Source organism: Dipteris shenzhenensis, chromosome 11 (assembly GCF_047967505.1).
Source record: "Dipteris shenzhenensis isolate YYH24624 ecotype China chromosome 11, Dip_SZ_1.0, whole genome shotgun sequence".
NCBI lineage: Eukaryota > Viridiplantae > Streptophyta > Polypodiopsida > Gleicheniales > Dipteridaceae > Dipteris > Dipteris shenzhenensis.
The window spans coordinates 33,973,937-33,986,490 of NC_141606.1; the positions used below are offsets into that span (position 1 = coordinate 33,973,937).

At 43.3% G+C, this 12,554-nt stretch overlaps 1 protein-coding gene across 1 annotated transcript in view; it reads right to left on the reverse strand.

Moving 5' to 3' along the window:
• Positions 1-3,781: 3,781 nt before the first annotated feature.
• Positions 3,782-12,554, reverse strand: part of LOC147896947 (uncharacterized) — a 123,665-nt gene continuing 114,892 nt past the window's right edge. Inside the window, exons 5-8 of the mRNA XM_087381633.1 lie at positions 5,163-5,235; positions 4,854-5,000; positions 4,530-4,655; positions 3,782-4,403 (exon numbers count right to left, since the gene is read on the reverse strand). Coding sequence (XP_087237759.1) covers positions 4,335-4,403; positions 4,530-4,655; positions 4,854-5,000; positions 5,163-5,235 — 415 coding nt within the window. The 3' untranslated portion in view covers positions 3,782-4,334. The remainder of the gene's footprint in view (positions 4,404-4,529; positions 4,656-4,853; positions 5,001-5,162; positions 5,236-12,554) is intronic.

Consider the following 12,554-nt stretch of genomic DNA (forward strand, 5'->3'; position numbering starts at 1 on the left):
GACAAAGTGGACACAGAAAAAGTGGACACCCAATCCCTCACGCTAGAGGATTGTGAGAAGATGAAAGATAAAGCACTACACAGTGCATAGGAGAAGGTCAAGGCGAAAGGATACAAGATGCAGTCCATCGCCAATCCTACTAATGGGGAGGGTTTTTTTAGTGTGTTGTTCGCCATAAATTGGGACTCAAAAGGAAAGTTTGTGACTATCAGCATGTTGAGCTCAATGAAGTTAACTCCATAGAAGTATACTATACTCCTATTCTCAAATGTGTTCTATGCAGCCATGCAATGTAACTCATGCTTATATTTATAACTGTTTCTACGGTACAATATGAATAATGGTAGGAAAAGTAGGTGTTCGTGTGTTGTCTGATGATGTATCATTATAGGCGGAGCTTGGCATGCCAAGAGACAATAAGGAATGGAGACAATACATCGCCAGAGAGATTAATTGGGCCCAAATGGTGGACCTGGCATGTAAGTTGATAGAGCATGTTGATACAGACGTTGATGCACTCGTCATACAGATTCTAGGAGATGTAATGAAATATTTTAGAGCATGCCACCAGCTACACTTCTAGGACACGTTCTTAGAAATACTTCAAAGGCAGCAAGGACTCGGGAGTTCAAAGGTGGACCTAGTGGGTGAAGTAAGGACAGGTGGCAGAGATGACATAGACATGTAGGAGGGGGGAGATGACGATGACTATATGGATCCGAGAAAGGGAAAGGGAGGATGAAACAACATTATCCTCTCTTGCAAGCAAGGTGGGTCGATCAATGTAGGGTGTTTCATGACACTGTGGTTCTCAACTTACTACAGAGGTGGAGGTGGAGGTGGAAGTGCACCATCGAGTCATTAAAGCTAACTTGATAGATGTATGCATGCTCTTGGACGAGGGAAAGCGGCACATGTATCCATTTAGTTGAGCCTGGATATAGAACTAATTTTGCAGACCTTCTTTGAATGTGAGTATTGATGCCGTGGTCTATTTATGTAGGGCTTTTGTAAAACTTAGAATTTTTTTGAAATAGTCATACCTCCATCCCTCACAATAGGTGGTTCACCTAGCAAGGCAACGACGAGCATGATGTGGGCAGGCTTTCCCACATCAACCTTGGTTAAGTGTGTCACTGGAACAAAAGTTCTAGACTGGAACAACCTGAATGTCATTCTTGTGAATGCTATTCCAGCCATGGCATTCCAGGCGGTGGGAGATGGGGGGTGGCTGCTGTTGACGACATGCTTATCGGACCATATGTATTATGTGTAGTAGGGCAATGGACAATGGATTCATACTATATCGCACCATGATGGTGTTCATCGAGTGTGGATATGTGAGGGAAGACCCCATGGAGAAGGTAGAGAAAACTATTTGAGCATGAAATCTATTTGAAAGAATGTACAATAATACTTATCATGTCATGTGTTGGTGACAAATCAACCGGCTTGTTTTAGCCATTTTCGAGCGCCAAGGAAGCAAAGTCCTAGGTACTATAATAGGACCTTCACACACCTTCACAAGGGAGGGGAACGTGGTCATTGATGCATTTGCAGGCACATGCAACATGGCCTATGCGTGTGCAAAGGGATATGTGTGAAGAGCTAGGGAGACACTGCGTCTCTCTTGAAAGAGATGGTCTCATGTTGTCTGCTTGTTTGAAGCCCTTGGAGCACCTCACCCAAATGCCAAAAAGAGGGATTGAGACTATAAAGGGAGCTTTGTTTTTTTGAACTGTTATAGTTAGTGGAGCTTCATCGCATATATTATTGTGAAGCTAATGAGCACTTATATTTTTTATTGTGGAGATTATGACAGATTATGCTTATGATTGTGAAGCTTATGATTGATTATGCTTTTATGTGTGGGTTATATATAATGTTTTAAAATTATTTGTATCATGCCTTCGTACTTGAAAATGATCTCAACCTGGAGCTTTACTAGAGCCCTTGTTCTTTCATTCCTCACTACTCATTGATAGAAGGCATGTTCTTGCACAAAAGAGGACATGGAGAAGACTGGTCAGTACCTTATCTCATACCAATCTTGCCATAGAGTAGGACCCACTCGCCTAACTTCACTCGCCCAAACTACTAAAAGCTCTAGATTAATTGTGACCGCTCACCTAAAATGTGATTGCTCGCATAAACATTTTCTTCCCTCAGTCCGATGAATATCGTGTAAGCCCAATGTCACAGAATGAGATGAGTAGCTACTTATTGAGACCTTAGGGCCAAGGTGGCAAGATGGTATCTAGATTTCTTTACGTTCGAAGACCAAAAAAATACCTACTTTAGGATTTGAAATTTTTGTCATATGGCATTTGGCATTTCAAACAATACATACTTTCGGATCCCAAAATTTTATCCTTAGCATTTTGAGCAATACTTTATATGCAAAATGTGAGAAAATAGAGTTCAATGCGCTTTTGAAAATGTTGGTTTTCATACGGGTATAGCTTGATGTTTTATTGAAATTGAGGTCTTTGTGAACAAAATCGAAAAGCAAGACTTAACCTATGTAGTGCATTAGTTAGATATGTACTTTGGGTAATCTCTTAACAAGAGAAAATCACTATCTATAAGATTATAGCCTTCTCGAAAATATGTCAACGCATGATGATATAATCTTTGTGGATTTACTTAGTAAATTGGATGACAATAAATTTGGCACTTGGAAGTTGAAAATTAAAAGAAACTATGTCTAAAAAATATTGGATCATTGTTGATGGTACAATTACACAACTTGCAAGAGATATTGATGATTAGGTCAAATACAAAAAAGAGTTGAAATTCAATGTGAAAGATGAAATTATATACATCATCAGAGATAAGAAGAGTCTAGATGATGCCTGAAATGCACTTGCCAATTGATTTTCTACCTAAAAGAAATTAAACACTACAAAAAAAAGCATAACAGATTCAATGCTAATTTGGAGTAACTCAAGTTGAAGAAGGGTCATTAAAGATGTTTTGCATTTTGCATGTTTCAAAGTTGACTCAAATTTTATTTTTAAATGGTAAGTAATGATTATGATGTCTTATTCAATAAAAGGCGAGTCTTTCGTGTAAGATAATACTTAACATGAATTGGTTGCCAGAGGAAAGTTGCAATTCAAGCTTTATATATGATAAACCTTTATACATGATCAAATTCAATGTGAAAGATGAAATTATACAAATTGATTTTCTACCAAAAAGAAATTGAACACTACAAAAAGAAGCATGAGATATTCAATGCTAATTTGGAGACTCAAGTTGAAGAACGGTCATCAAAGATGTTTTACATGTTCCAAAGTTGACTCGAAATTTGTTGTTGGATGTTAAATAATGATTATTCAATAAAAGGCGAGTCTTTCATTGGTGAAGATAATACTTAACGTGAATTGGTTGCCAGAGGAAAGTTGAAAGACTATTTATATTGACCATTGATTTGCCTTTACAAGTAAAAATTTAACCCAAATCAAGTGTTCATTTGCATGGGAAAAAGCACAAGAAATCTTTTCCACAATTAGAATCCCAAACTACAAAACCAATTGCTTGACAAAAATTGATGTTACATCACTTTAATTAACGATTACTCAATGAATACCTGGATTTATTTTTTCGAAGAAAATTAAAAAACCTTTTGAGTATTTCCAAGCTTTCTCCACAATACCTGTTGAGTTCCAATCTTTCAAAGCTCTTGTGGAGAAAGAAGCTCACAAACATATCAAAACATTGAGATGTGATAATGGTGGTAAGTATAAATCTCACTTGTAGAACATATATCATGGCAATAGGAGTGAATCTACATGAAAATACAATTCATAACATAGCAATATTACGAAACACAAAAATAGAGTTTGTAGAAGCTATTCAGTGTATGATGATGGATGAGAAGAATCTTGCCAATTGGGCAAAAGCTTGAAACAATACCATACGTCAATTGCCATACTTCCATATATGACACTAGAAGAGATCTTCAGTAGAAGATGCCTTGCATTTCTTCAATTCATGAATAGAATTCCAAATGCCATACTTCAAAGCATGACAATAAAATTTGGCTACTTCTTTGCATCCAATCCCTATAATACACCAATAATACACTGAGCATTTCCAACCAAGTACTTATAATACCCTATCTGAATTTTGATGATCTTTCTCCCCTTCCACATTACAATGCATCTATACAAGATATCAAGAAGCTTCCCAAGTGTAGAATCTTACAAGAATCCACAAGTTTTCTGACACCTTGACATTAGATTCAACCTTAAAGGCCAATTACACAAATATTGGGGAAATCTGAGATTCGTACTTTGTTTCATTGAAAAGAAGAAGCATGCCTTGCATCATAAGGATGTCATATGGCGCAAAACAAATTGTTCAATTAATGGATTAACCAAATGGGGTGCTTCATCCTGCAAGAAATAAATGACCAAGAAATCAAATAAAAACATGTCTACAGAGTAACTTCAACACACTGAGAACTTCTACCTAAAATATCATGCCCCAACTCAATAATATGATGTGCATATCCAGGATACCTGTGGGCAGTGCCCAACATTTGGCAAGACAAGAAACTCTTCAACGCTCTTGTAAGCTCCATACAATCTACCTAACTCCACAGGTTCCCAGGGATCTTTTTCACCCCAGCCTATCAGAACAGGACACTGCAAGTTCAAGAGGCGGACAGCAAGATTCACGCAAAGATTATGGACTGGTTTTCCCAAAGATTCACGCAATTTGAAATGCCATAGTAAAATTTACTTTCGTCATTTGGAAAAACCAATGCTTGTTTTCCTTTGAACGTTGTTAAAAAGGTTAAAAAATAAAAGAATGAAATAGGGCAGTAAGGAGGAGTTACATGCCTTGACATCAGGAAGCATCTCTTCCGGCAATGGACCACCTGAATAGCAGATGAAATCCAAGAAGACGTCAACCGCCCCCGGTTCTAAACCAGGCGATAAAATTTTTTCCACCAGCTCGTCTGTAACAGCACTGTCATCATGATAGCACTGCAGGATTGAATGCGTCATAAAAACACGTAGCACTACAACCCAAAACAAGCGTTGGAAAAAACATTAAAAATATATTTGAGCTTCTTTGCATTGCGAACCATTAAACATGAGACTTTTCTTAGAAAGTAAACAAAAGTTCAGAAGCGGCATAGGCAATACCTCACAAAGGATTCTTTTTACAGACTGCGGTGTTGCAACGGCATTAAAAAACTGCTTCCCCAAATCAGTATTTCTGTGACAAAGACCACAATGTTAAGTTAATGGCAACGTACACAATATCTTCCCAAACTCTAGATTCATTTTGGAGGCATGGATAATCCTGTACGCATCCACAGCTGTAAAATTCAACTTAGTCCTTCACAATTAAGCACTTTAAAGTCAAAAGCTCCATATATACCTCCTATAGAAATAAAAAAGAAAATTAGCATCTGTACAATATTTATACCACCTGACCTCATTAAGTCCATAGAATGAGCGCATCTCCTCTTCGTCAGTGTTGCATATCAGAAAAGAGAGTGCAAAGCATTTTTCCAGCACGCTGTCCAGACTCATTTGGAGAAAGATTCGCAGATTATTATTCAGTGGCTAGTATATGCTCCTTTCGGATCACACTTGGAGGAGCCCTCTAGGGTTCTATTGCTGGCAAAACAATCCTATATGAAGCTGAAGGCAGTTGATTGAAACTTCTATATCCCTGGGTGATTATGTCCTCATTAACTCCTTTGCCATCTACTGAGTTCAACTCTCCTCACACCACTAACAATCCAAACAACTCCTATCTCTTTATTAGGAGCAGGATCCTATCACATATTTAGATAACACCCTTTGTAGTAAGAAGGGCGTTGAGTGTTGAAGCATATGGTCTGCAACCCATATGTAGCTCAAAGAGATACCTGATACTCTCAGGACTTGGCAATGCCATGATTGCTCGAACCTTGTCAGGATCCATTTGCAGGCCTTCTTCAGACACAATATGCCCCAACAAGACTACTTTTGTTTGAGTCAAATGACACTTGCTAGGATTTAGACACCCTTTTGCTTCATCAATCCTAGTAGCTAAGGCCATCTTTAACTTCTCCATGTGATCTATGCGCCGAGAATAAATGCAAAAATCATCCAGAAACACCCTTATGAACTTTCCCAAGTAAGGCTCAAGCACTTGACTCATGAACCTTTACTGGTGCATTGGTCAACCCAAAAGGCATCACTCTATAAGCAAAAACTCCCCAAGGTGTGACAAATGATGTTTTCTTTTGATTTTCCTCCCGAATATGAATTTGAAAGTACCCAGAATACCCACCGCATACAGAATACATCTCATGCCCTGCTACTTGGTCTAGTATTTCATCTTGGAATGGCAAAGGAAAATGATCCCTCTTAGTACATGCATTCAAAGGATGGAAGTCCACACAAACTTGCTACTTATTTCCTTTCTTTGGTGTGATAACTCTATAGGACATTTCCATTCTGAATCATCAACAGGAAAGATGAATCCCGCCTCAAGTAGTTGTGTTACCTCTTTCTTTAGTGCCTTAGCTTGGATCACCCCCAATAGCCTTAAGCGTTGCACAACTAGCTTGCTTTCTAGCTTCAACTCAATCTTGTGCTCCACAAGAGAGACTGGTCGAACCTATGAATAGCTTGATGCAAAGAGACATGGAAAACCATCTAACATACCTTGGGAGGAAGCCATGTAGTGGCTTGAGAAGGGAGCAGGCCCATATCCTTGGTCCATTTTTTGGGATTGAGCTCTCCTGTGGTGGCTTGGCAATGGGATTGGACCCAACACATGCCCCACCAACAAACATCATTTGTTGACTTGTGCCATTTCATCATGGTATCAAGTAGAGTGATCCTCGCCAGTGAGGGCAGGAAAGAGATGCCACACACATCACCTACAGATCAAGGCAAAGACACCTGGCAGCTACAATAGGAGGCACCTCGCAGAAGACACTACAACAAAAAGGAGCAGGCATGATGGCCAAGCATGAAGAGGAGGAGCTGACTGCAACAACAGAGCAGTAGTCAAGCTATTGCAAGATAAAAGGCAGGCTGGATGCACAAATCACCAGCGGTTGCCAAAGCTTGGAGGTACCAAAAGTAGCGCTAAGGGTCGCACATGATGCCAATTACATGATTGAAGCAACTACTAAACCTCATGCTAAGGTAAGAGCTAGGAACGGCATTCGTTACAAGGGAGGAGCCGAGGCAACATTAAAAGTAGGAGCACATTCAGCTATAAGGGAGTTAATAAACCATCCAACTCCAAAATGTGTGGTTCTAGGAACACAAATTACAATTGGTCAGTCACCTTAAAGGAAGTGCAGGGGAGAATTCAGCAAATTGATGCAGCCATGTACATGGATTGTTTTGACACAGAGGATAGGCCAATGCAAGGCAGGCTATCTAGATCTTCACATGACATTTTGTTGAGAGTTCCCTGAATCCAGCCTATCATGATCTTAGGCTATGTGGAGCATGAATCGGATTCACAATGATACCTAGACCCATACCCGCTGCTTCTCTCTCTGTGATCGTGGAGGATTTGGCTATTCAGAGGAGTCCCCAAGCTTTTACAGTCAAACCCTGGAGAGTGGAAGTGGATTGATACAGGGCATCGGGAGAAGAGCATTCACACAATCAGTAATGCCAAGAGATGCAGCTCACTTAAAAAGACTGAAGGCCTTCCAAAGCTCCTCATTGGGAGAATTTCCAGATTTCTACTGTTTTGCATAAAGTTTTTTAGAGGAGACTCTGGAAATCCCTTAGGAATTAAAAAATTGTTCCTTTCTTTTGGCTTTCTATTTATGGAGGGATTACAATGAACTTATGGACGTCCAAATTCAAGCCAGACTCCAATGTCCTTGTTGATGTTCTGCTGTGGAGCCGATCCAGCACTGCCTATGGAATTGCAAACAAGCGAGGATTATTTGAAAGGGGATTGCCAAGACTTTTAGTACATTTGCACTTTTTCCGTTCTTTATGACCTGGGGCTTGGTGGCCCGGATCTCGCTTTCGGGGCCTCAGGTCTTCTATGATAGGCATGACTCTTCTTGAGCTCTCTTGATATGGCGACATTTAGTTTATTCATGCTCTTTGGATGGTGTTCCCTTCTCACAATTCAGGCCCGTGCATGCTTCTGTGGATTCTTCTTGGGAGATACTGGCGAGTATTTCAATGTGGCATACCTAAGGAGCTAGATGCATAGAGGCTTGGATGGATCCTAGGTCCACCCTTCTCACTTTGGCCATTATTTGTACAAATACTATTCATAAGTTCATGATTGTTTGCACACGAGCATGTAGGGGCCTGGAGGACTGAGAACGGCCGTCCCCACCCGAGAGGTTGGAGAGGGGGCCATCCCCACCCGAGAGGTTGGAGAGGATGCAAGAGTTGGAGGGAGTCCCGATGGGGCTGTAATGAGTGTTGGTGCTCCCGAGGAGGAGACCACCCCGACAACCCCTCCTGTGGAGGACCACAATGGAGAAGTCACTACTGATGTAGTCATAGAGGAAGTGTACCCAGATGGTAGGGCGTAAGTGGGGGGTCTCGGTGTTGCAGAGGGAAAGGGTGAGAACATGGAAGATGTGGGGGTGAAAGAGGATGGGAGAGCATTTGGGAAAGAGAGGGACGGAGTTGAAGTCATGGATGAGTAAGCAGAAGGGAAGGAAGAAGGTGATGGAAAAGGCAACACCGGTGTGGATGGAAAGGGAGATGAAACCATCATGGCAGGTAAAGGCATGGCCAGAGCAAAAGTACCCCCCAATGGAATAGATATAGAAGAGGGATTAGCTAGGAGCCCGGAGCTATGCGTAACAGATGAGGTAGCAGCTTGTCCACAAGAGGTTGAGGTGGGAGCAGATGGAGTCACCACTCCGGTAGAAGAGGTGCTTGATGAAGACATCGTTGCAGGAGGAGGAGAGGGGCTGCCTTGACCTTGATGAGTCCCTGAGGAGTCCTCGTCCTTAGTACCCTCTTCTTTCACCTGTTCTCCGCTTTGCACTTCTTCTTCTCCGGAGTCCGGATCTGACCACCAGGGTTCTTGTTGGTCCAAGTCAATGAGAGTGTCGATGAAGTTACTTGCTCTGGCTACTGCTCCAATGGGCTCACTTTGTGCTCGAGTTGAGGACTTCGCAAACTTTCGTCGCACGTAATGCTTCTTGTACCTAGTTTGGTCTGCCGGAAGTCTTTTCTCCACTCTCCTCAAGTACCTCCTAGTTCTCTCACTAGCTCCTTCAAATGTTTCAGAACTACTCGGCATAAGACCTCTCTCTAGGACCCTAGATCACCACTTCACTCGTGCTACTCAACACCAGCAGTGTCCCACCGTGATCGCCATAAACTGTCTGAGGGGGGGTTTCTTAACACTTCCGGAAGTATTACCAGCGGCCTACAGAGCGAGACTTCTCGAGCTACTCAACAAGGTCCACGTGAAGACTCAAAAGTTCAAAGGCCACCTCCATGAAGATGCGGAAGCTCATGTGAGGAAGTTCCTCACAGCATGTAGAGCTAAAGGTGTGGAGAATGAGCATGCGTTCCTTCACATCTTTCCCTCGTCATTGGAGGATGCTGCGGATGTATGGTACAGTCAATTTCCTCCGGACCACTTCCAGACGTGGACAGACCTAAGGGAGGAATTCTTACGCACTTTCAAGTTGGAAAAATTCGAACACATGATTGTCCAAGAGTTATCCACTGACACCATGAAGCCTGGAGAGAGCATCTCTGAGATGTACACAAGGATGAGGGTCTTGGCGGCAAAGATGTCGGTGCCACCCAATGACGCCGTCATGAAGGGGTGGTTTTTGAAGGCTTTACCCTCCACTATTGCTATAAGGCTGGTTGACAAACTTCCTGAGCATGCCTCACTACAAGAATTTCTTAGGGAAGCGGTGAAGATGGAACGGTCCCAGTTAAGTTTCGCCTCAACACCCGCTCAGACCGCCCAACTTCCAAGAGAAGAGGGCTCACAGGCATGGCAGCAACTCAAGAAGGAATTAGAAGAAATCAAAGAAGGTCTGAAAGACAGAACAAAAGTGGATGGACCGTCACCCTTTGAAGCTCAAATAAGAAGTGGTCTCTGGTGCACGGACTGCAAGGGTTCTGGCCATGGCTACTGGGAATGTCCATCGAAGCGTAAGGTACCCACCCCAACCTCCTTTTGCACATTTTGTGAAATTCACGGACATGATGCCTCCGAGTGCAGGTATCTTAAGGGGTTGAGGAAGCTTCTGCCGGAGTATCCAATTGGGGAGCCACTGGTGGCTACAATCAACAAAGCTGCACCGACCACTTCAGGGCCAGTACCCCTAGCTTCAGCCCCTGTGAAGGCACCTGAACCACCCACCCACCCTATCATTCCACCTCCACTACTTCCTAATCCTCCTAATCCTCCTTTGCTCCAAGCTCCTACTCCTAGTGAATTTGGGGCTCCATACTTCTACCCTCCGCCCTACTATGCACAGTATCAACCACCTATGTCAGGGGGTGGATATGGACCCCCTTATGTTCGCGGTCGACGGGGTGGGTTCCGAGGTGGACGTGGAGGAAGAGGTACCAACTTTCGCAGGCCCATCATGTGCTATAGATGTGGCGAGTATGGCCACTACCAAGATGATTGTACACAACCATTTGGGGGACCCTCTTGTACACAGTGCAACACAAATGACCACTACACCAGAGATTGTCCCAATGGCAGAAGGGAATTAACATCGCAAGTCAACATGGTTGATGTAGTAGTGGCGGGGGAGGGTGACAAACCCCATTTGATTGGTGCAGTGTTGGGAGCTGTGACTAGGTCACAAATGAAGGGTGACAGTAGTAAGGATGATTCAACATCAATATCGGAGGCCTCATCACCAACTAACAGCAGCTCAGTCACTAGAAGAGCATCCCCACCTCCTTCCTCCAAGGTGGATAGTGGGCACAAGACTACATCACCCTTGTCCTCTCCTGTAACTGGATTAGAAAGGACCCGAGGGGCCCCACAGCCATCAAGTCCTATCAATAGCTCTAAAACTACCTCAGCTCCAAGTGAGCAATCTATGCCTTCAAGGTATCAGGAGGTGATCAGGAGTGTCACCAAAGATCTTCAATTTAGTTCTGAAGATGAAGGAGTCACACCTCAGTTTCCTTCCCGCAAGTCCAAAATAGTGAGGTTTGCAACAGAAGTGACAACTTCAGGGCAAAAACGTGAAGAGTCACAGGCAGGCCCATCCACCTTCCACTCAGGAAGCACAATGAAGCAAGAGAAGGAAAAAGGGGTGAAGCCTAGTAATGCCAAAGAAAAGGGGAAATGGGTGATGGGAGAGTCACCACAGGAAATATTGACTGAGAATCCAGAGGCACCTCCTCTCCCTCGCGTAAGCTTCGACCCTCGGCCAGAAGCTCGGCGGATGAAGGCACAAAAGATTGCTGCTACTGTCCAGCCCTATTCTTTGATGGATGACTTGATGGATTTTAGGCCCAACATCACCTTATGACAACTCTGTCAATTGTCTCCACATATCAAGCATCAGACTATTGCATTTGTGAATCGCATGCCAGGAGGGCGCCAAAGGGGATCTGTTCAGGGCGGACCCACACCAGAGACAGTAACAGTTCAAGATGGAGTAACACTAGACAATTGCTCAGCCTATGCTGCCCTCACATGTGAACAAAGTCCCAAGCTCGCAGTGGAGATCAATGGGGTGGAGCTGAAAGATGTTTTCTTGGATCATGGGGCAGCAGTAAACATCATGCCGAGAGGTACTCTTCAACAACTGGGTTTGAAATTGACAACTGACATACATTTCCAAGTACGCATGGCGGATCAACGCAAGGTGAAGCCTATGGGGGCTGTAAAAGGTGTTCACGTGAAGATTGGGGGAGTTACATTCCTGTCCAATTTTGTTGTACTTAATATGACAGAGGGTGAGCAGACTTATCCTCTACTTCTTGGAAGACCATGGTTACGCTCAGCAAAGGCTATTCAAGATTGGTCAAGTGATGAAGTTCGACTACCTTTGGGATCCACATCCTTAGAAATAGACATGGTTAGTGGAAGGGCCCGCCACCGACCTGTGGAACTTGGGGAAGAGGATTTTGAAGAAGAAGAAGGGGTGGAAGAGGAGCGATGGGCACTTGGGGATTGGCCCCTACAGGAAGAAGAGTTGGCCTATGAGGAGGACTCACCCTTCCAAGGTGAAACCGATGTAACAGCGGCACGAGATGTTGGTGAGAGCTTGACGTACTTGTTGGAACATGCTAGACCAGATGAGGAAGAAGCTGTCATCTTGGATTGGATGGGGGCCCTGGGATCCTTAGCCATCAACATGGTGGAGTTGTGTCCAGAAGAGGATCCTGAAGCCCATTTTGGTACTTCACGGAATGAGCAAGAGGTGAGCCAGGAAGCCTCTTCCCCACCTGGTTTGGCTGATCTCATGTATGAACGGATGCCTTTTGGCCTTCTTAATAATCCCCACATGTATCAGCGAATGATGTCCGTAAGTACCAGACCAAGTGGTAAGGAGGCCACCAGGGTGACTCAAAGACAAGACCATGAAGCAGCAA